The 24,594-nt window shown below is 46.4% G+C and overlaps 1 protein-coding gene across 1 annotated transcript; it reads right to left on the bottom strand.

Annotated features, from left to right (window-relative positions):
- Positions 1 to 1,156: 1,156 nt before the first annotated feature.
- Tmem53 (transmembrane protein 53) lies at positions 1,157 to 24,366 on the bottom strand. Its single transcript, XM_004670513.3, has 3 exons — positions 24,226 to 24,366; positions 5,764 to 5,885; positions 1,157 to 1,854 (listed from the first exon to the last, which is right to left on the bottom strand). Exons 1-3 carry the CDS (start codon positions 24,284 to 24,286, stop codon positions 1,201 to 1,203), a joined length of 837 nt encoding a protein of 278 aa, XP_004670570.1. The 5' UTR covers positions 24,287 to 24,366; the 3' UTR covers positions 1,157 to 1,200.
- Positions 24,367 to 24,594: the final 228 nt, after the last annotated feature.

Raw genomic sequence — 24,594 nt, 5'->3', positions numbered from 1 at the left:
GGCTTACTTATGTGGGTTCTAGGAAGTTGAACCTGGGTTCCTAGGCTTTGCAGGCAAGCACCTTAACCACTAAACCATCTCTGCAGCCCCTACAAGCTTTTAAATTGTTTGTATGATGTGCATGGGCATGTGTGTGCCACATCATGTGTGGAGGTATGAGAACAACCTCAGGTATTTTTCCTTTTCCTCTACCCTGCTTGAGACAGGGTCTCCCTTGTTTTGTTTTGTTTTGTTTTGTTTTACTTTTTTGGGGGGGGGTTTGGGGTGGAGTGTTGAGGTAGAGTCTTGCTCTAGCCCAGACTGACCTGGAATTAGTCTCAGGCTGGCCTGAAGCTTAAGCTTATAGCAGTCCTACCTCAGCCTCCCAAGTGTACCACCACACCTGCTTTTTACATATTTTCATTTATTATTTGAGAGGGATAGAAAATGGACATGCTAGGCCTCTTGCCACTGCAAACAAATTCCAGACACTTTGTAGGTATGGCTTTTACATGGATACTGGAAAACTGAACCCAGCTGGCAGGTTTTGCAAGCAAGCACCTGAAACAGCTGAGCAATCTCCTCAGCCCTCCGTTGTTGTTTTTTTTCTTGAGGTAGGGTCTCACTCTAGCCCAGGCTGGCCTGGAATTCACTACATATCTCAGGGTGGCCTTGAACTCATGGTGATCCTCCTACCTATGCCTCCCGAGTGCTGGGATTAAAGGTGTGAGCCACCACACCCAGCTTGTTCCATTGTTATTTTTGCCACTTCACTTGATATGTATCAATCCAGTCAGTTTGTGAGCTTCTGGATTCTTCTGGCTCTGTCTCCCATTGTTGTAGGCACATTGGGATCACAGATGCATGTGCTACTTTACACTCAGCTTTATGTGGGTGCTGGGGAGTTGAAATCAGGCCAGCAGGCTTGCAAGCAAGCACCTTTAACTGCTGAGCCATGTCTCCAGTCCTCTTAACGACTTTTCAAAAGCAAGCTTGGGTTCATCTTCTAACCAACACACCCTACCCACAGCTCTTTACAGTTTAAGCACCACAGGAATCAGCAGCTTGATATCGCACTTGTCCGAACAACTGCAAGGCTCCCACAGAAACCTGCCCAGGCACTCCCACCTAAGCTCCTGAAGTGAGCATGAATGCTTGCAGTGTCTCAGGACAGGTGTAGTTTATAGGAAGGTTTCAGGCATTTATTTCTGGAGCCAGACCTTAGCACTGGACACAATTGTGCATGAAGTCAACACACAGGCTTGTATAATAAGTAGGATAGTCACGGAGGTGGCTGACATGTGCAGATGACACAAAGTCCACGGAGCGCACCAGGACCTGGTGGGCCTGGCGGGCTTCAACCATGCGCTCCACATCCTTCGCCAGGACCACCCCGTCGGCCCTTGAGTACAGGTAGAGCTCAGGCCAGCGGGAGCTTGAGTCCTGTAGCCTGTCGTAGAAGTGGGTGTGGAAGAGGGCAGTGAGTGGAGCGAGTAGGATGTGGAACAGGACTACTACCAGGGCAAAGGCCCCCAGGAGCAAAAGGCGCAGTATGGCAGGCCGGTGCTCCAGGATGGTTGCCAGGGCCCGCAGCGCTCCTAGCAGATTGTTATCACCAGGACCACTGTCAAAGATGGTGCCCACCACACGCAGATGGCTGAAGCGCCGATGGGTCTGCAGGAGTTCCAGCATGTAGCGATACAGCATGACGCCGGCATTGCTGAAGACATGGAAGAGCAGGGGTTCCCTCTCAATCTCATAATCAAAGAGGAGCTCAAGCAGCTTCTGAGCCAGCACACGAAGTGAAGGGATGCCCAAGGACTCAGAGAAGAAGACCATGTGCCATGGGGCTGTGTATCGGATCACAATGCAGCCCTGGGGAGAGGAGAGGGGCCAGGTCAGTCCCCAGGGATGTGGTGGGCACAAGCTAAGTCAGGAACCAGGCAACCCCAATTTCCACTGGGCCTGCAAGTCCAGAGTGTTCAGGGCCATGCTTTGGCCTGGACACCATACCTAGCTCACTAATCACAAACATAAGTGCCTTCCAAGAGTAGAAAGGCACACTTGAGGCCCTGCTTCATGCTGGTTGTGCTCCCTCGGACTGGCATGCTATATGAGGCCTGGAGCTGGGATATGTTTTGGAGACATCTGGGCTGACCAGACCAAAGTCTATATCCTCCAGCCCAACCCAACCCTATATCTTGCACATTCAAGTCTTGCTGCTGGGCTACTTCCCAGACCCAGATAGTTCTGCCTGAAACCCAGAGAGCGTATGCAAAACCCAGTCTTGACCACCAGAGGCCACTTCTGAGCCAGATCTAAATAACATAGGTCACTGTCACTTTCCCCGTGCAGGGTTCTAGAAACAATTTATACTGTCTGGGTTCAGTGACCTGAACCCCATATCTCAGTAATTCCTCACACCCTAAAATTTCAAATAAACAGTTGTCCCTCAAATTCTAAACTCTGGGCCCAAACTCACTTTAGACTTCTGTATGCCTCACTGCTTCCATACCCCTCAAGTTTATCCCTAAACCTTAAGACAGGTCCCTTTGTTGGCCTGTTAGAAAAGGCAGCCCAAGCTGCCCTGACCTGTGTCCTAGTCCTCTCTCATGCACTTGTTCTAGAGGCGGGGAAGCTGAGTTGGACAAGCTCTGGGGTCAGACAGGTTTGGGCTTTACTCCCAGTCCTACCACTTACTAACAGTATGAAAAGGATAATTTACTTCTGAGTCTGTCCTCATCTGTTACTGGGACAACGTCTACCTCATAAGGTTATGGTGGGGATTAAATGGGAAAAAATATATCAAATGATCAGAACAGTACCTGGCACAAAATAACTCCTCAACCAACCAGACCAGTGATTATGATGGCAGTGATAACAAGGAGAGAACTGTGTTGGCATGGTTCTCACAGCCAAACAGGAATGGCCAGCCAAGGTCACTCACTGGCAATATAGCCTCTGACCACCTAGCCCTAGAGGCTCATAAGGCTCTGATGGGGATCACATAAGGCCATCCACATTCCCAAGTGATCAAGTCTGATAAAGGCTTTCCAGTCCCCATTGTACTATTGTACTTCTTCCCTGGCAGCCTGTGCAATTACACACTCCTAGAAATATTCCCTTACAGCTCAGTCTCTTCAGTGAGCCAAAAATACGGAACTTTTTCTAATCATGAGAAAAAGGGCTATCCTAGACACAGACCGAAGGAACAACAACAAAAAAAGACACTAGATGTGAGGCTGGAGGGCTGGCTCCATTGTTAAGGCGCCTGTCTCAAAACCTAATGACCGGGTTTGATTCCCCAGTACCCACATACAACCAGATGTGCAAAGTAGTACATGCTTCTGGAGTTTGTTTGCAGCGGCTAGAGGCCTTGGTGCAACCCCTCTGTTTCTTTTCTATCTCCTCTGCTTGAAAATAAATAAAAAATTTTTTTTTACCAAACTAGATATGATTTGTGATCCTGGATTGGGTCCTGGTTTGGCCTATCAGTTGTACAGGATGCTTTGGGACAGGTAATCTGGGCATCTGATCAGGGACTGAAAACTAGATGTGATAAAAATTTATTAGCATGAGAAACCGGAGATTATAATCTGAAAAAAGCAAGCCACAAACAGTATATTCACCAGATCGCATTGTGGCGGAGAGAAAATACCACTAAGGTGTAAGTATAGGCAACCTCTAGGTGGTAGAATATAGTGGGGTTTATTTATTTATTTTTTCAGTGTGTGTGGTACATACGTATGTGTACAGATGTGCCTGTCCTGGGCTCACACACGTGGAGGCCAGAAGAGAATATCAGTCGACATCCTCTAACACCTTATTTCCCGAGATGTCTCCCACTGAAACTGGGGCTCACTTTTTCTGACTTGACTGGCTGACCAGGGAACCCCAACAATCATGCCCACACTTCCCTCAGCATGAGGGTTACAGACACGCGCACCCATGCCCAGCCTTTGTTTTTATGTGGGTGTTAGGGATCAGACTCAGTCCTCATGCTTGTGCAGCAAAGGCTATCACCCACTGATCCATCTTCCCCGCCTATTTTCTTCTCAAAATATATATCAGCTGGGAGTGGTGGCACACTCTTTTAATCCCAGCACTCAGGAGGCAGAGGTAGGACTGCTGTAAGTTTGAGGTCAGCCTGGGCTAGAGTGAACCCTACCTTGAGTTTTAAATTGGATTTTTTTTTCTCTGTGTCCATCCTATCCTCCCTATCATGGATAAAGGTAGCACTTTCCTATTCAAGACTGTTCTGAAACCGCATTCCCTCTGCCTTCTCTGGGACCTTGGCTCCACTTACATTACCCCTTATACTTTCTGCTCATATAACATCCTCACTCCCTCCCCTACAAAGGCTCACTTCTCAAAGCCTCTCTTATGGAGTCTGTCTTCCTGGGTATTCTTGTCAATCTTTGGCCACTCCTCTCTTCCTTGTACAGCTCTCTTCATTTTCTACTCCTTTAAGTTTGGGTTCCTTGGAGTCACCCTAAGCCCTTTTCCTACTCATACTCCTAGAACCTAGAGGTTCTTTTTAATGTTCCTGTCTCAAAAAAAAGGGGGAAGGGGAGCTGGAGAGATGGTTAGCAGCTAAGCGCTTGCCTATAAAGCCTAAGGACCCCGGTTCAAGGCTCCATTCCCCAGGACCCACGTTAGCCAGATGCACAAGGGGGCGCACGCGTCTGGAGTTCGTTTGCAGTGGCTGGAGCTCCTAGCATGCCCATTCTCTCTCTCTATCTGCCTCTTTCTCTGTCTGTCACTCTCAAATAAATAAATAAAAATAAACAAAAAAATTTTAAAAATTCCCTTCACTCAGAAAGTGCCCCAGCCAGAACCTTGCTATGACCCTGAACATCTCCTGATCCCTGTACCCGTTCCTAATCTCCCATTAGAAACTCCTGATCTAGCATCATCCCTCCACCTGCACCACCAGACCCAAGGTTCACACATCCTCTCTCCTGGGACACAGCAATCCTTTCCAAACTCACTTTAGTCTCAGCACCTCCGACTCTTCCCCCACTGTGCAGCGAGGGACTATGTGAATGGCAAATCTTACACCATGTCTCTGTTTAAATCCGAGTACCAGCCTCACCTCTAAACACCTGCACTTTCATTCTCTGCTCTAGTGCCCCTGCTTTGGGAAGACCTGGCCTGAGGAGGGCAGCTCAGAGCCAGATGCCAATGATGTAAAAGGAGCTTCCACAGTATAACCAGGCCCTTTTAGGGCTCTTGCTAGTTACCACATCCTCCATATTCAACTCTTGGTGAGGCTAAAAAAGAAACATGACTCTTCTCTGAGAGCCCCTGTGACTTTGGGAATAATGCGAAATGTCAGTCCTAAAATGGAAACTCACCTAGGCAGAAAGGGAGAAAGCCCTGGAAGTACAAACTACACCCTACACACCCACCCCTGGCTCCTGCCACCCAAAGTGGCATCATCCAGACGTAGGATTTGAAGCCTGGGCTTACTCTACAACCAGGAAGAACATCAAAGTTGCTCACCAGGAGGTTCAGAAAAAGTGTAAGGAAGCAGGCAGGGGACTGAAAAAGCCATACTAAAATGCAAAGGGGAAGGAGTTAATCTTGCCAAAGTCCCCATGAGTCTAGTCATCTTCACAGGCCAGTCTTGGCACAATTCCTAGGCTTGCCACAGAGGCTGTCCAGCTCTCCTTGCAGCCCAAAGGTGGGACAGCCAGAGGCTCAAGTCCTCCCCTTCACCAGAACTCCAATCCCTACCCCCAGAGTGGTCATGCTGGGTATCCACAAGCCTGCAGTACTCACCCTTTTATGGTAGATGGCGCTGTACTTGGCAAGGTTCTTATCCCTGCAGCCACCCCAGCCCAATAGAATCACCACTGGCTGTCGTGTCCGGGCCTCCTTCCCATCTTGGCTGGGGCTGTCCCCTGAAACACAATTACAGATGGATTGTCAGCACCAGAGTCAGAACCACTGTGCCTGTGGCAGGATACCAGCAGGCACTATCCCTGTGCTCCAGTTTCCCATGGGGTCCCTGGCCCTGTCCTGTCCCAACTGCCTTTTTGCAGACATTTTGGGAGGCACCATGGCATCACTGAAAAAAAAAAATGAGAGCACCCTTCTTTAGTAACTCAAAGACAGCTAATATAATAAAGAAAAAACCTTTTCCAGGCAACTTCAGCTATTTCTATGATCTATTAGCTAAAATGCCTTTTTTCTTTTCCAGCTTCAGGACCTCATATGTGCTATGCAAGTGCCTCATCACTGAGCTATACCCCCATCTAGACTTTTTTAGACATTTTTTCATGGTTTAAAGAAATCAAGCCAGGTGAGCTGATACACACCTAAACCAGCACTCAAAAAGCAAAGACAGGAGGACTTGGGAGTTCAAGACCAGCCTGGGCTACATAATGAGATCACCTCATCACAAAAAAATTCAAACGGGGACCGGGTGTGGCACACACCCTTAATCCCAGCACTTGGGAGGTAGAGGTAGGAAGATCACTGTGAGTACAAGGCCACCCTGAGACTACATAGTGAATTCCAGGTCTGCCTGAGCTACAGTGAGAACCTATCTCCAAAAAATAAATAAATAAATAAAAAATCAAAAGGTGGTTGAGAGATGGCTTAGCAGTTAAGGTGCTTGCCAGCAAAGCCTCAAGATACATATTCAACTCTCCAAATCCCATGTAAGCCAGACACACAAGGTGGCAAGCATATACGGTTGCACACATGTGCACAAGGCGGCACATACATCTAGAGTAAGTTGCAGTGACTGTAGGTTCTGATGAGCCAATTTTCTCTCTCTCTCTCTTTCTCATAAAAGAAATCAAATAAGGGCTGAGAGATGGCTCAGAGGTTAAAGAGCTTGCTGCCAAAGCTAAAGGATCCAGGTTCTATTCCCCAGTACCCATGTGAAGCCAGATGCATGAGGTGGCACATGCAGTGGCTAAAAGGCCCTGGCACATTCATTTTCTCTCTATCTGCCTCTGTCTCTCTCTCAAATAAATAAATAAATATAATATTTTTTAAAAATTCAAAAGGGCTGGGCATGGTGGCACATGTCTTTAATCCTAGCACTTAGGAGGCAGAGGTAGGATGATCACCATGAGTTCAAGGCCAGCCTAGGACTACAGAGTAAGTTTCAGGTCAGCCTGTGGCTAGAGTGAGACCCTACCTCAAAAAAAAAAATCAAAAGAATATTTTTGTGACATATGAAAGTTTATATGAGATTTAAATTGTTGTGTCCGTAAATAAAGTCTTACTGGAGGTCTGGAGATGTAGATCACTGCTAAGCAGTTTGTCTAGCATGTGTGAAGCAATGGATTCAATATCCAGGAAAACACCTATGCAGTTATGCAGTTTTGTTGGGGGAGCTGGGAATATAGCTCAATTGGTAGAGTACTTGCCTAGCATGCATGAATCCTAGTGCTGGATAAACTAGGCATGCCTGTAATCATAGCACGTGGGAGGTGGGGGAAGGAGAATGAAAAGTTCAAGGCCATCCTCAGCTACACTGCAAGTTCAAGGCCAGCATGGATGACTTGAGACACTTTTTTAAAAGGCGGGGTGCTGGAGAAATGGCTTAGCAGTTAAGGTGCTTGCCTGCTGTTGCAGTCAGGTTCGCATTGCTGGCAGAAAACATCTGACCAAGAGTAGCTTGTGAGAAAAAAGGTTTATTTTGGCTTACAGACATGAGAGGAAGCTCCATGATGGCAGGGGAAAATGATGGCAGGAGCAGAGGGTAGATAGACATCACCTCCTCACCAACATCTGGTGAACAACAGCAACAGGAGAGTGTGCCAAACACTGGCAAGAGGAAATTGGCTATAAATACCCATAAGCCCGCTCTCCAAAACATACTCCCTCCAGGAGGCATTAATTCCCAAATCTCCATCATCTGGGAACCTAGCATTCAGAACATTTAAGTTTATGGGGGACACCTGAATCAAACCACCACACTTGTGAAGCCTAAGGACCCACGTTTGACTATCCAGGTCTCATGTAAGACAGATGCACAAGGTGATGCAAGCTCACAAGGTCACACATGCACACAAGGTGACACACATATCTGGAGTTTGCTTACTGTGGCTAGAGGCCCTAGTGTACCAATTCTCTCTCTCTCTCCTCTCACTCTCTCTCATAAAAGAAAAAAAAGCCAGTCTGTTGGGCTTGCTTCAAAAAAAAAAAAAAAGTTTTAGGGCTGGAGAGTTGGTTTAGCACTTGTATGCATAGCCAAAGGACCCAGGTTTAATGCCCCAGTACCCACATAAAGCCAGATGCACAAAGTGGCACATGCATCTGGAGTTTGTTTGCAGTGGCTAGAGGCTTTGGCATGCCCATTCTCTCTCTACCTTCCTTTCTCTCTCTCTCTTAAATAAACAAATTATTTTTTAAGAATTTTTGTTGAAATATAGCCACACTCATCCATTCGATCTACATAGTCTTGTAGACTAAAACAGAGGCAAGTAGTTACAAAAAAGATCATAGAGCTCAAAGCCTAAAATATTATTGTTATTGAAAGAAAAAGTTTGTCAGCTTCTGTTCTGAGCAGATAGAGGAGGAAAGTCTTAAGAGAGCTAAGCGACACAGTATAAAGCGGGACGGACTGACTGTGGCCCATATCCCACCTCCCATCCTATCAGAGAACAATACAGCCTGCATTTACTGACTTTCAGCTCACATACTACCACCATGAGGCAGGTACTCTTTCTCACTGCAGATGAGAAAACTGAGGTGGAATGAGGTTAGGTGACTTGCTTCTAATCATACAGTTAGGATGTGCACAGCCAGGAGTCTATCTCCTACCTCCCATTCTAAACTCCTAGATGCCTTCTGTGCCACAGCCCCGTCCACAGCTGGAAGCACGCCTCCTTCATGGTATGCTGACAGGCACTGCCCACTGCCTCCAGCAGGCCTGCTTCTGAAGAGAGCTCTCTGCAACCCTGCCCAAAAACTTCACCTCATTTCCCCTGGGAAGTGAGTGCTACCCCTCTGAGGGACACCTGCACAGCTGTCCTTCCAAAAAGGTTGGTGCATACCCTTCCAAGGACCAAGACACTTGGCTATGCTCAGCTGCCACATGAAATTTATGGATGCCGGTGGTGACCTGGCAACAGTAAATTTCAAGGCTAGTTAAGAGGATGGCAAATATAAATCACTAGCCTTTGGACAAAAGGAAGACAACAATTTCCTGTGGAAATTAATGTGAAAGAAAAGTTCAATGTTCCTGCTCTCTAGTGGTGGTGACTCTGGCCTTCAGAGATTAACTGCCTGCACCCATGGGGCTCCTGGGCTGGTTGCAACTCAGCTTGGAACAGAGGCTGCCTCAGTCCACCACTGATACCTACAAGCTCTCACAGCCTCCAAAAGATGCTGGCCTCAGCCCCTGACCCAACGCTGCCAAACAATGTTACTGCCTTTCTCAGCCTCATATGCCCTTGACTTCGGCTAAGGCAGCTCTTCACCTGCACTGGTTTTCCTGTCTTGGCAGAGCCCAGCCCACCTCAAAGCTCAGGCCACAGAGGCTTTATTGGTTAACCAACAGTTGCTGTTTGCACGTGGTGTTTCTCTGAGGTCAAGCCACAGGATTTCTGAGACTCTTCTCTGGGAGAAGACAAGAAGGAGGTCACATCTGCTGGTGGCTGCAGTATACAAGGCTGATCCCCACAAACACAGAAAGGGCATTCTTAAAAATTATTTATTTATTTATTTGAGAGCGACAGACACAGAGAGAAAGACAGAGGGAGAGAGAGAGAATGGGTGCGCCAGGGCTTCCAGCCTCTGCAAACGAACTCCAGACGCGTGCGCCCCCTTGTTCATCTGGCTAACGTAGGACCTGGGGAACCAAGCCTCGAACCGGGGTCTTTAGGCTTCACAGGCAAGTGCTTAACCGCTAAGCCATCTCTCCAGCCCAGAAAGGGCATTCTTAATTGCTGAAGATTTGATCAGGTGCTGCTGGACCTCCCAAATAGCTTCTTCCCACACTGGGATCTATAGGTCTGTTTAGCTCCCAGGCTGGTTTTGCTGGCATCCTTAGCAAGAATGACTCTCCAGCCGATACGCATCTCCACCGGACATTCTGCCTACTCCGAGCACGCCGCACCACTCTTAAAAGGGAGGAACAGGGCCCTCCATTCTCCAGCCAGGCTCTGGAGTGCTCCTAAACCCCTATGTCCGCTTCAACCTGTGGGTATTTGCCACTCCCCTACACATACTACTCCCACTGCCCAGCTCTCCGCACCCATTCCTCTCCCTGCCCCTTCCATGGTTATCTTTTTATTTTCATGGTGCTGAGGATGGGCCCCAGGGCCTTGTGCATGCCAGACACATGCATTCTACCTCTAATCTATACCCCAGCTGCCCCTTTTAAGTCTATGCATGCAGTACCATAATCCCAGAAAATCCAAGGTGCTCTAGAAACATGGCTGGGAAAATGACAGTGACCAAGAAGTCTTCCACAGGAAGTTATGTCTGCTACAGTGGCCTCAAGGGTCCGGCAGCAGCATGCATGGTAGACAAAGAGCAGAAGCAGGGCAGGGGACTGTGGCGTTGTTGTAAGTCATGGGGACACAGCAAGCAGTCATGGGGGGGAGAGGCAATGGGCAGAAGAGCAGTCAAGAGTACTTGGAGCCTGACTCTGCCTAGAATTAAGTTTTTTGTTTTGTTTTTGTTTTTCAGGGTAAGGTCTCACTATAGCCCTGGCTGACCTGGAATTCACTATGTACTCTCAGGCTGGCCTCGAACTCATGGCGATCCTCCTACCTCTGCCTCCCGACTGCTGGGATTAAAGGTGTGCACCACCGAGCCTGGCTAGAATTGGGGATTTTTAGTTCATAGTATGAAGAGCAATCGAAGATTCTGAAATGGAAAAGTGGCAAGATCCAATCTGTAACTGGTTACTGACTTACACCATTAATTGTTTAAAGTCTTTCTCTCCTCTTAACCAGGATGTTCCATGAAGGCAGGAAACTAGGTGTACTGTGTTTATCTCCACATCCCTAGTAGTGACCAGCATTATGGCTGGCCTGCAGAGGCGCTCAATAGTTCTGTGCTGAAGCAATACAAACATGGTTGTGACATAAAGGACAGATACAAGCAGAAAGAGCTGGCATTCTTGTTCCCACTCCCCTTCCAGAGGAATAAAAGCAACTGTGAAAACAAACAGAAAAAAACGATTGCATTGGCTACTGTTATGTATTGCCACATGTGGACCATGACTCTTCCACACTCTTGTAATACAAACCACGCTCCTCTCTTGCTCACTCCACTGGCTACCTCACCTCTTCCCCTCCTACTGCTGAGTCTGCTGGCAAGGAGAGTGGCCTCTGGCAGCTATCCTGTAGTCACTGAAGATTTGGGCCTCTGGCTCAGTCTCCTACTCTATTCTAAAATCTTGTGTAGTTGAACAAGAACAGCTTGTGCCTAATCCATTATAAATTTCCTTCAATGAAAGAGCTAACACAGGGTAGTAGATGGCAGGCCCTATTCTAAGCACTTTATATACCAATTCACCAGACTGTAAGTTACACACTGAAGGTTTCACAGCTATTAAGAAGTGAAGCTGGGGCTGGAGAGATGGCTTAGCGGTTAAGCACTTGCCTTTGAAGCCTAAGGACCCCGGTTCGAGGCTCAGTTCCCCAGGTCCCACGTTAGCCAGATGCACAAGGGGGCGCACGCGTCTGGAGTTCGTTTGCAGAGGCTGGAAGCCCTGGCGCACCCATTCTCTCTCTCTCCCTCTATCTGTCTTTCTCTCTGTGTCTGTCGCTCTCAAATAAATAAATAAAAAATAAATAAAAAAAAAAAAGAAGTGAAGCTGGAATCCAAACCCAGGTCCAATCAATGGACTAGCTTTTAGGCTCACTACTCTAGGTGACCAAATCCAACCCCAGGTATTAAACTTGCCTTCACTCCAAACCTGCAACATGTAACTGTCTCCTGCCCATCAAACCACCCTCTCCCACTGCCAATTGACTTCATACAATTCTCTTCTTCCTTAGGGACAGGCCACCAGCTAGAACCTCTACATTAACTCCTTATTTAATGATGCAACCATCCTACTATGATTATTCCCGCTTGACAGATGAGAAAACTAACACAGAGGTCAAATCCTTCTCTTCCCAAGCACACACGGCCAGGAAGTAGCAAAGACAGCATCTACTCTGGACCACCACACTATACTGCTGCCACCTCTAAGACCTTACACATGTTCTGTGTTCCCCAGTGCAAAATGCTGACGCCCCACGATCATGCTCTGGTCATACCCACTCCTGCAGATTCAGCCGGCTATTCCTTTCCAGGAGGCGCCTGTGATGATCTCCCCCAACCCCTCACACCACCCGCATCCCAGTCACCACACCAGAGTAGGTGCTCCTGTGTACTGGCACAGCATGCGTCAATACCATGCCACTTCATCGTACTGCGCTGACAGTGTTCATCAGGAACCATTAGGAGGTTTAGTGCAATGGGCAAGATGCTGGAAGAGCTCAACAAGGGCAGTGGGAAAGAAAGGTAGGAAGGGAGATATGACAGGGAGAAGACAGAGCCATGCATCACAAGTGGTGGTAGCCACCTCCAATCCCAGTATTCAGGAGGCAGAATCAAGAGGAGCAAGAGCTCTAGGCCACTGGGCATGGTAGCACATGCCTTTAATCCCAGAACTTGGGGCAGAGGTAGGATCACTGTGAGTTCGAGGCCAGCCTGAGATTACATAGTGAATTTCAGGTCAGCCTGGGGCTAGAGTGAGACCCTACCTCGAAAAGAGTAGTAATTCTAGGCCAACCTGGACTAGAGGGCGAGACTCTGTCTCAAAAAAAAGGCACAGCCACAGTAATTTTGGAGCATGTTTTCAGGGGTGTGAAGTCTCAGTAGAACAGAAACATAAACCTAAAAGCTAAAATTATAAATCTCTTAGAAAGAAAGATCTTTGTGATCTTAATTAGGCAGCAATTTCTTAGATGTGACACCAAAAGTACAAGAAACAAATAAAATAGATAAATTAGAATTTTAACAGTGTTTGCACTTCAAAGCACACTGTTCAAAAAAGTTAAAAAAAAAAACACCCTCCCTGCAGAACAGTCAGTATTTACAAACAATGTATCTGTTAAGGTGTTTGTGCACAGAATATGTGAAAACTTAAGACTTCAACAACAAAACAATAAACAACTGACTTTTAAGATGAGCAAAAGATGTGAACAGACATTTCTCCAAAGATATACAAATGGGGCTGGAAAGATAGCTTAGGGGCTAAAGGCACTTTCTTGCGAAGCCTAGTGGCCCAGGTTCAAATCCCCAGTACCCAAGAAGTCAGCCAGAGTCACAAAGTGGCACATACATCCAGAGTTTGTTTATAGTGGCAGGAAGCCCTGGCATATTCATTCCTTCTCTCGTTCTCTCTCTTCTTGCAAATAATTTTTAAAATTAAAAAAAATAAGCCAGGTGTGGTGGCGCATGCCTTTACTTCCAGCACTGGGGAGGGAGAGGTAGGAGGATCTCTGTGAGTTTTAGACCACCCTGAGAATACAGAGTGAATTCCAGATCAGCCTGGGCTAGAGTGAGACCCTACCTCAAAAAACAAACAAAAGAAATTTTTAAGTAGATATACAAATGGCCAAAAGTACATGAAAAGACATTTGCCATCATAGTCACTGGAATAATTAATGTCAGCTACAATGGTCACCTGATGCCTACAGAATGGTTATAACCACAAAGTTAGATAACAGCCAATACTGAAAAGGAGAAATCAAAACCCTCGTACACTGTTGGTAGAAATGTAAAATGGTATAGCCACTTTGGAAAAGTTCAGCAGTTTCTCAAAAAAAGTGAATATAGAACAATCCCAGCAGGAGGAAAACTTGCAAGTTCAAGGCCAGCATAGACTACCAAACAAGTTTCAAGTCAGCCTGGCTTAGCTAGGAAGACTGTCACAAAAAGAAAAAATAATAATAAGCATGAAGTTAGCATATGACCCAGTAATTCCACTCCTAAATGTATACCAAAAAGAACTAAAAGCATGCATCTACATAAAAACTTATACATTAGCCAGGCATGGTGGTACACACCTTTAATCCAGCACTCAGGAGACAGATTAGAGGAGGATTGCTGTGAGTTCAAGGCCACCCTGAGACTACATAGTGAATTCCAGGTAAGCATGGGCTAAAGCAAGACCCTGCCTCAAAAAAAAAAAAAAAAACTTGTTTAATTTTCATGACAGTATTATTCACACTATGTGAAAGGAAGAATCAATGTATTTACCCAAGAATGGATAAACAAATGTGGTATATCCATAGAATGGAATACTATTCAGTCATAAAAAGATATAAAATACTATTTCAAGTGAAAGAAGGCTGGAAAGGCTACTTATTGTATGATTCCATTTATATAAACTATTCAGAAAAGGCAAATCCATGCAGACAAAAAGTGGTTCCAAACAGCTGGAGGAAGGACTTATTGGGGTGTGACCATCAGTGAGTATAAAGTTTCTCTTTCAGGGATGAAAATGTTTTGGAATTAGATAGTTATTCTCTGGTTATCAATTTGGCAGAACTTAGAATCATCATGGAAACAAACCTTTGGGAACATCTGTAAGGAATTTTCTAGATTAGGTTGAGATGGAAGGGTCCATGCTAACTGTGGGTGGCACCATTCCATGGGCTGGGGTTCCAGACTGAATAAAAAAGAAAAAGCAAGCTGGACACCAGCATTCTTCGCTCCCTGCTTCCTCACTGGGGTTGAATGAGATCAGTCACATCAACTTCTGCCCCTGTGCCTTCTCCGCCATGATGGACTGTAACTTCCCGCTCTACACTAAAATAAGCCCTTCCCTCAAGTGTCACACGATAAGAAAGTTATACAGAAGGTTTCACAATTCTCTGAATATCCTAAAATTCAATTATTGGTACATTTTAAAATTATTTTTATTTATTAGAAAGAAAGAATGGGCATGCCAGGGCCTCCAGCCACTGCAAACAAACTCCAGACCCATGTGCCACCTTGTTTATTTGGCTTATGTGGGTCCTGGGGAATTGAACCTGTGTCCTTTGGCCTTATAGGCAAGCACCTTAACCACTAAACCATCCCGCCATCCCTGTTTGGACATTAAAAAATTATTTTATTTAATTATTTATTAGAGAGAGAGGGGGCAGAGAAAGAACAGGCACACCAGGGCCTCTAGCCCCACAGACAGACACCAGATGCCACCTTGTATTCATGTGTCACCCTGTGCATCTGGCTTATGTGGGTTCTGGGGAGTCGAACCTGGATCCTCAGGCTTTGCAGGCATGTGCCTTAACTGCTAAGCCTTCTCTCCAGCCCAATTTGTACATTTTTAAAAGGTGAATTTTATGATATGTGAATTGTTTTTTTAATGTCATTTAAATAAAAAGTAATGGGTTGGAGAGATTAGTGGTTACTGTAAAGCCAAAGGACCCAGGTTCGATTCCTCAGGACCCACATTATCCAGATGCACAAGGTGGAACATATGTCTAGAATTTATTTGCAGTAGCTAGACGCCCTGGCATGACCATTCTCCCCGACCTCCCCCCCTGCATTTTTCTCTGTGAAATAAATAAAAAATAAATTTAATTACAATTATGGAAGTTGTTTTAAAAAAGGAAAAATGTATACTTAAATAGAAAGTAAAAAGGCAAGTGGCAAAGTACCATCACAAAAGAATAACCTTTACACATATACAAACATTTTGAGACTGAAGAGATGGCTTAACAGTTAAGGTTCTTGCCTGCAAAGCCAAAGGACCCAGGTTCAATTTCCCAGTACCCACATGAAGCCAGATGCGCAAAGTGGTGCATATGTCTGGAGTTTGTCTGCAGTGGCTAGACGCCCTGGTATACCCATTTTCCCTCTGTCTGCCTCTCTATCTATCACTCTCAAATAAATGAAAAAATAAAGTATTAAAAAAAACATTTTATTTTTTTATTTGAGAGTGAGAGATACAGAAATAGGCAGCTAGAGAGAGAGAGAGAGAGAGAGAGAGAGAGGGAGAGGGAGAGAGGGAGAGAATGAGCACACCAGGGCCTCCAGCCACTGCTAACAAACTCCAGATGTGTGCACCCCTTGTGCATCTGGCTTATTTAGGTCCTAGGGAGTCAAACCTGGGTCCTCTGGCTTTGCAGGCAAGCATCTTGACCTCTAAGCCATTTCTCCACCCCAAAACATTTATTTTTTGAATCAGGGTCTTACTTGAGGCCTGGCTAACCTGGAACTCACTCTGTATATAGCCCAAACTGGCCGTAGACTCATAGTGATCCTCCTACCCAAGTGCTGAGATTACAGGCCTAAGCTACCGCACCTGGTTTGCAAACATTTTATGTATAGAAAAAATATGTCAGATATTGAGGTCTCCATAAATTTCCACTAAGTCTGCTGAGTGCCTGAGAGGCCTCCCAATGTGTACTGAAGACCAGCGGGTCTGCAAGAGTCCTCCAGGCCTACATTGCCAGATTAGGACTGCTGAGGAATCCAGCATTACAGACTAAGCAGCTATGGGGTTCTCAGCCTCTCCGGCATGCAGCCAGCCATTGTTGGACTACCCAGCTCATATACCAAGAAGCGTGCCAGTTCCTCTGGGGTATCTTCAGTATCTCTTTCACATTTGGATATAGAGACAACTGTATCTAGCTAGTGGACTCAGATACCTGGGCATCTAAGAGCTCAGCAGAGGTGGCCAAAACCATGCCCACCTCTCTACATGAGTTCTTCCATCTCTTGGGAATCTAGCCTGGGCATTTTGCATCAGGATTGGATCCCAAGAGAGTGAAAAAAGAAGGTGCAAGAGTCTCTTAAGGTCTGGACCTGAACTCATAAAGCATCACTTCTGACATGTTTATTGCTCAAATCAAGTGAGAGACAAGTCTGGATTCATGGGGTGCAAGAATCTACTTCACATCTTTTGGGAAGGTTAATGGCACATGTGCTTATGGATAAGAGAAATCTTTGGTAAAGATTATATAAAGAAAGGCAGTGTAGCCAGGCATAGTGGCACAAGCCTTTAATTCCAGTTTAAACTCAGAGGCAGAAAAAAAAAATAAAAGAAAGCCAGGTGTGATGGTTCCCACCAGTAATCCTAGCACTGGAGAGGTGGTGCAGCAGGAGGATCAGGAGTTCAAGATCATTCTCAGCAACATAGAAAGTTCAAGTCCAACCTGGGATACATGAGATCCCATCTCAAAAAAGGGGGGGGGCTGGAAAGATGGCTCAGCGCTTAAGGCGCTTGCCTGTGAAGCCTGAGGACCCATGTTCAACTCTCCAGATCCCATGTAAGCCAGACGCACAAGGTGACGCAAGCATGCAAGGTCGCACATGCCCACCAGGTGGTGCACGCGTCTGGAGTTCACTGTAGTGGCTGGAGGCCCTGCTCGCTTTTATGAGAGCTCGCTCGCTCTCATAAAAGAAAGTTTTTAAAAGTTTGTATGAACAGGGCTGGAGGGATGGCTTAGAAGTTAAGGCATTTGCCTGAAAAGGCAAAGGACCCAGTTTGATTTCCCAGGACCCATGTTAGCCAGATGCACAAGGGGGTGTATGTGTCTGGAGTTCATTTGCAGTGGCTGAAGGCCCTGGCATGCCCATTCTCTCCCTCTCTCTCTCTCTCTCTCTTTCTACCTCTTTCTTTCTGTCTGTTGCTCTCAAATAAATAAATAATAAAAATGTTAAAATAATTTTTAAAAAAACACCTGAATCTATAGGGGACTTACATTCAAACTGTCACTCTTGGCTTATGGGCATTTTCTTTTTCAGGATTTTCTTTCTTTGTTTATTTTGAGGCAGGGTCTTAACTCTAGCCCAGGCTAATCTGGAACTCACTCTGTAGCCAAGGCTGGCCTCAAAATCCTACCTCATTACTCCTGAGTGCTGTGCTGGGTTTCAAGGCATGTGCCATCATGCCTGGCTGCCTTTTGATTGTTTTTGTTTTTAGAAGTAGGGTCTCTACTCACTCTAGCCCAGACTGACCTGGAATTCACTATATAGTCTCAGGGTGGCCTCGAACTCACATTGATCCTACCTCAGTCTCCCAAGTGCTGGAATTAAAGATGTGCACCACCACACCAGGCCTTTTCTTTATTTTTCTTTATTTTATTATTATTTTTTTTTTTTTTTTGGTTTTTCGAGGTAGGGTCTCACTCTGGTCCAGGCTGACCTGGAATTAACTCTGTAGTATCAGGGTGGCCTTGAACTCATGACGATCCTCCTACCTCTGCCTCCTAAGTGCTGGGATTAAAGGCGTGCGCCACCACGCCCGGCGCTCTTTATTTTTTAACTCAATATGAGATTGAAATATAGGCCAGTGGTAGAGCCCTTGCCTATCACACACGAGGCAAAGGATAGGGGCTGGCTGGGAAGATGGTTCAGCAGTTAAAGGTGCTTGCTTGCAAGTGTGCCAGCCCAGATTCAATTCCCAAGCCACCATATAACAGGACCACAAAAAGTAGTAGCACAAGGCCCCCAACACCTCAGCACTGAAGCAGACCAAAAATGAACCCAACATGGCTCAGGGAAATCTTGCGGAAGAGGGGGCGGAAAGAATGTCAGAGTTACATGTTGGGTCATGATTTGCAGAGACATTTATCATACTAATAACTGGGGGCTAACTCCACAATGCACGACCCATTTTCATTAACAAGGAGGGTCTAATGGGAGGGGGTAGATCACAGATGAGCCTAAATAATGGTACCAAACTGCCTGTATTCACTGAAAAGAAAACTAATAAATTAAATTTAAAAATAAAATAAAATAAAATAAAACTTTAAAAAAAAAAAGTAGTAGCACAAGCAAGCATCCAGTGTTCATTTGCAGTAGCAACAAGCCCAGACACACCCAGACACACTCACACTACACACATACAAATAAACAGAAAAAGTTAAAAAAAAGAATTAGTTAAATTAATAAATGCAAAGAGTAGGGCTAGAGAGATGGCTTAGTGGTTAAGGTACTCATCTACAAAGCCAAAGGACCTTGGTTCAATTCCCCAGGACGCATACAAGCCAGATGCACAAGGTAGTGTATGCATCTGGAGTTCGTTTGCCATGACTGGAGGCCATAGCATGCCCATTCTCTTTCTCTCTCTCTCTCTGCCTCTTTCTCTCTCACTCTCTCAAATAAATAAATAAATAAAAATTTAAATACAAAGAATAAAATAATCCCCATTCTTCTACTTTGCAGAAATCCTTTTTTTTTTTTTTAATCGAGGTGGGGTCTCGCTCTCTAGCCCAAGCTGACATGGCAGTGATCCACCTGCCTCTGCCTCCTGAGTGCTGGGATTAAAGGCGTGCACCACCATACACCTAAGAATCTCTATTATATAAAATCTCTATTATATAAAATCATCATCCTAGTTTTGCCATTTAATGGTTATGAAACAGACCTAGATAGAGCAAGTTCTCCCACCCAAGTCCTAACCAGGCCTAACCAAGATCAGATGAGACTGGGCACATTCAGGGTGGCACAGCTGTACACTACACAAGTTCTCTACGTTTCATGTTCTGTATCTGTGAGATGGGAATAAAATACAAAGAATTCAATAAGATCACGACTGTGGAGAGCTCAGCAAAGTGCCCAGCACAAAGAGTTCAATAAATCGACATTATTATTACTTTACAAGTAATGCATGCTCACTGTAGAAAAAGTAGAAAATGAATATCTAATGAAACAGAAATCATACTGTTTATAATCTGCTTTCTTCCACTTAGCAATATATTGTGACCATCTCTCCCTGTCAGTTTATATATTACTACATCATTATTCTTAGTGCCTCAGAGCAGCTGTACAATGTTTTATAATTTATGGTGACCAATCACCCATTGACATGATTTTGTTTCCAATTTGGGGCTATAATAAAAATCCTTTAGTGGACACCCTTTGTGCATATCCCTCCATATGGCACTAAAAAAGGAGACAAGCCAGGCATGATGGCATACCATGACCCAGCACTTGGGAGCCAGCGGTAGGAGGATAACTGGGTTCAAGGACAGCCTGAGATGACAATGACATAGTGAATTCCAGGTTAGCCTGCATTAGAGTGAAACCCTAAAATGATAATCCAAAAAAAAAAAAAAAAAAAAAGGAAGGCTGCTTGTACCAAACATGGTGGCTCATGCTTGTACTCTCTGCACTTGGGAGGTGGAGGCAAGAGGTTCAGGAGGTCTACAGCAAGTTCCAGGCCAGCCGGGTCTGCATGAAATCCTGTCTCCAAAAAGAGGGGGCAGGTATGGTGGTACACACCTTTAATCCCAGCACTTGGGAGGCAGAGGTAGCAGGACTGCTGTGAGTTCAAGGCCAGACTGGGACTACAATGTGAGTTCCAGGTCAGTCTCAGTTAGAATGAGACCCTACCTCAAAAAAAGGTGGGGGAGTGGGGAGCTAGAGAAATGGCTCAGTGGTTAAAGGCTCTTGCTTGCAAAGTCTGATGGCTTGGATTCAATTCCCCAGTACCCATGCAAAGCCACATACACAAAGTGGTGCATGCATCTGGAGTTCATTTGCCGTGGCAAGAAGACTTGATATGCCCATTCTCATTCTCTCATATTCTGTCTCTCACTCTCTCTCTCTCCCCACTTGCAAATAGATAATTTTAAAAAATTAACAAAGCCTGCTTGTGCTGGAGTGTAGCTCAAAGATAGAACAACTTGCCTAGCATGTGAGAAGGCCTTGTTTCCAACCCTAACACCACACACACACACACACACACACACACACACACACACGCACACACACACAAAGTTGGGACTTAAGTGTGACCTCATGGCCATTTTCCAGATAGCGAGAAGGGTAGCACACCATGGCTTGAGTCAGGACAGCCTGGCTCACAAAGCCCCAGGCTTTGAATGCCCCAGGCGGCAGCTGCCACCCAGCTAACAGAAGCATCAGCACCAGCAGCTCACCTCATTGTCGTCACCCTCCCTGCCGTGATGAGCCCGGTGGCTTTGATTTCAAATACAGGGATGGAGTGGGATTCTAAAAACTTAAAACAAGCCGGGCGTAGTGGCGCACGCCTTTAATCCCAGCACTCGGGAGGTAGAGGTAGGAGGATTGCTGTGAGTTCGAGGCCACCCTGAGACTACATAGTGAATTCCAGGTCAGCCTGGGCTAGAGTGAGACCCTACCTCGAAAAGCCAAATAAATAAATAAATAAATAACTGTGAGGTAATGGGTATCCAGGCCACTTAAAAATAAATGAATAAAAACTAAAAATGATCAACCATCTTTGCACATGTCTCCACTATTTAACATTAGCCTCCAAAGACTGTTGTCACTGTGCAGCCAGGTCAACCTGAAGAGGAACTCTCTGCAGTAGAGAAGCAAATGGAGCCAGAGACCAGTGTCCCCACTTCCTTCTGAAGGTCCTTTGCCCTCCAGCTTAGCCTTGGGGTATGTACTGAGAGAGAAATGAGCATGCTGTCAGGAGGGCAGCAGAGGCAACAGGAACAACTAAAAGCCCTGGTGAAGAGAAGCCAGAAAGCTGCCTCTTGAAAGAGGAAAGGTGAGAACATTCATGTTGTATCCACAACAACTCTTAGCCCAGTAACATCATTTTGAAACTGCCTGTCCATAAGCCCTCCCTCCCTACAGAAAACCACATCTCCTTGAGGGTGCTTGTGCAAAAGAATCACTTCTGAGGTGCTAACAGATAACCTACAGCCAGGACACAGCAAATGTTGAACTGAGGGCAAAAAGACAGGGAGGCTGTGGTTCAAGAGTGAGAAGTGCTTTCTAGCAATCCCAGCTGCCTCCAAAAGGCCAGGAGGAAACATCCTATGAGGGAAGGACCCATAAGCAAAAGAAGGTCCTCATGCCTAAAGAGGTATATAGGATAAAATCTCCCCAACCTTAGAGATGTCTTCCAGTGCTAAGGCCCAGCCTCCTGAAGCAGTACGGAGAGGCCCAGGGGAGGAAGTGTGTGAGCACTGCTCCATTCCAAGAACACACATCCAGCTACTACCCTGTCAGCCCTTGCAAGCGTGTTTGAAAGTAGAGAAATCTGAGCCTTAGCGAGGGGTTAAATAACTTGTCAAAGCCAGACCTGGTGGCACAGGCCCGCAGGCCCAGCTCCTGGAGAGAGGATGAAGCAGGAAGATTGCAAGTTCAAGGCATACCTTGACTATAAAATGAGTTTAAAGCCAGCATAAGCAATATAGTGAGACCCTGTCTCAAAATAAAAAGTAAAAAGTGGGTTGGGTATTATATAGCTTAGTGTTAGAGCAATACCTAGCATATAAGAGGCCCCGGGCTCAATCTCCAGTACAGTAACACTAAATAAATAGCTACTAAGCCATAGAGCTAGCATGAGGTAGAACAGAAATAGAAACCAAAACCATCACAGATCCAGAGAGAAGTCCTGGCCATGCAGAAGACAGCTCCATGGCTGGAGAGAGAGCTAAACCCTTAAAGGCACTTGCTTGCAAAGTCTGGTGGCCTGCATTCAGTTCCCTAGTACCCACATAAAACCAGATGCACAAAGTGGTGCATGCATCTGGAGTTTAGTTTGCAGTGGCACCCATACTCACTCTCTCTGCCTGCCTCCCCCTCCTCTCTCAAATAAAAAAATATTTTAAAAAAGAAAAAGAAGTCAGCACCAGTCCTCTGTAGCTGAAAGCACCAAGGGTAATATTATTAACTGATTTCATCACATGCTGATGCTAAAACTTTTCAAAAGTATTCTCACAGATGTGAGAATACTTAGGGCCCAAGAGCCCTAAACCTAAGATCCAGCTCTAGGGGAAAACAAGCTGATTGGAGACATCTGTTATTTGGGAGCCAAAGGGCTCTGTCCCCTCCTTCAAGATTCCAAAGGAACAGGAACACGCAACGGTGCCAGGGGTCTGGGAAGGCTCTGTGAAGGAGACGGCATCAGAGCTGAAGTTTCAAGATGAGCTGGACAAGGGCAGGGTAGTGTGGGGCAGAAGAAGGGAAAAGCCTTTCTAGTCAAGAGGAAAGAGCAGCAAAGGCAGAGAAGTGACAAGGTGTGTTTAATCACAAGCCATTTGGGGTTGCCAGAATATAATATTCACGTTGAACAGTGGAAGACAGACATCAAAGAAGTTAAGCAGGGGCTGCTAAATGATAAAGAACTTTGAATCCTACACTAAGGAATCAAGACTTGATTAATCCCGACAGCATGAGACACTTGAAGGGATGGATGAAGAGCTGTTAGAAGATCACCATGGGGCTGGACAGATGGCTTAGAGGTTAAGGCGTTTGCCTGCAAAGCCAAAGGACCCAGGTTCAATTCCACAGGACCCACATAAGGCAGATGCATAAGGGGGCGCAAGTGTCTGGAGTTCTTTAACAGTGGCTGGAGGCCCTAGTGCGCCCATTCTTTCTCTCCCTCTTTCTCTGTCGAATAAATAAATAAAAGAAAAATCTTTAAAAAATGAAAAAGATCACCATGTAGCAGTGTAAAAGGCTGGGGCTGGGAGACTGGAGGTATGAAGATAATGCTGGAGTAATGCAGGCCAGAGACTGGGCTCAGGCAGACCTGTACCCGAAGACTCCTCTACCACAATTCCCAAAGGGGACAACTTTCCATCCTCTGCTCAACGACTCCCAACTCATATTACTTTGCAACCTATAAATCCTGTAGGGCTCCTACATTATCTTTCTTCAATGATATACCTATGAGGGAAAACAATGTTCTTTCTATAAATGCCAGTTACGAAACTCACTGTCAGGCTCTGTGCCCGTGTACTTTGCACAAATAATCCCAGTTGTGTAACCAACAAGCCTATGAGGAGTTTACCATAGTTGTCCTCTTTCTGTAGGAGGAAACAAAGTCAGAACAGGTAGTTGACCGAAGGTCATCATCCAACTCCTAAAGAGAGGAGCTAGGGTTTCAACGAGAGTTCCACCTGACCGAACAGAACGGCTCTGCCAACCACTGCCAGGAGGAGCGGCGAGGGGGAGGACAAGACAGGTTCGCCCTGGTTTCTTGGCGGAGCAGAGGTCTCCGTCCCTTCGGGAACACGTATGGTAGGCCTCCATGACAGGTGATGAGGGGCGAGAGGTGGAAAGCTAGCAAAAACAAAAGAGTCAGGCAGGACCGACTCTGCCAACCTCCAGCTACAAAGACAAGGGCCTCAGCCACCCGGGGTTTTATAAGACAGAAAGACAGAGCGAAGGACGCACAGAACGGGGCGGAGCTCGCCGGGGGCGGGGCGCCCGGAGCCCCCCACAGGGCGGGGCCGCGAGGCGGGCGGGGCGACAGCTGCGCTCGAGTCCCACGGGCTGGTTAGGTCACCTCCCCGAACCCTCGTTCCATACTGTGGCTCCAGCACGGATGATCCGGGATCTCGATGGTGTAATCCAGCTCGGCCGAGGCCATGGCGATGGTGCCGGCCCGTCAGCACAGGCCTACCACCGGAACTTCTCTCCCACTCGCTCAACCGCGCCTCGCCCGGACGCCTCCGGGGCTCCGCCCACTCCCCGCCCCCTGCCCGAAACTGTCCAATCCCTGAGCGGCGCTCTGTGACCTCCCCCCGCCTTAGCAACCACCGAGTCTCTCGGAGCCTCGCGCAGCACTTCGCTAACGCGGCCCCAGCAACCATGCCCCGCCCCTTCTGGTCTTCTGCCACCAGCCATTGGCTGACTCTCTTGACCTGAGTCAAGTATTGGTCAGCTGTGGTGCCGCTC

The sequence above is a fragment of the Jaculus jaculus genome, chromosome 5, assembly GCF_020740685.1.
Source record: "Jaculus jaculus isolate mJacJac1 chromosome 5, mJacJac1.mat.Y.cur, whole genome shotgun sequence".
Taxonomy (NCBI): Eukaryota; Metazoa; Chordata; class Mammalia; order Rodentia; family Dipodidae; genus Jaculus; species Jaculus jaculus.
This window is presented reverse-complemented; position numbering and strand designations above follow the sequence as displayed.

Excerpts from the sequence above, each read along its gene's own strand:
- Tmem53 (XM_004670513.3), bottom strand. The coding sequence starts at position 24,286 with ATGGCCTCGGCCGAGCTGGATTACACCATCGAGATCCCGGATCATCCG. Across the intron at positions 5,886-24,225 it reads TCATCCGTGCTGGAGCCACA|GGGACAGCCCCAGCCAAGAT; the intron begins GTATGGAACGAG and ends ATTGTGTTTCAG. Across the intron at positions 1,855-5,763 it reads GCGCCATCTACCATAAAAGG|GGCTGCATTGTGATCCGATA; the intron begins GTGAGTACTGCA and ends TCCTCTCCCCAG.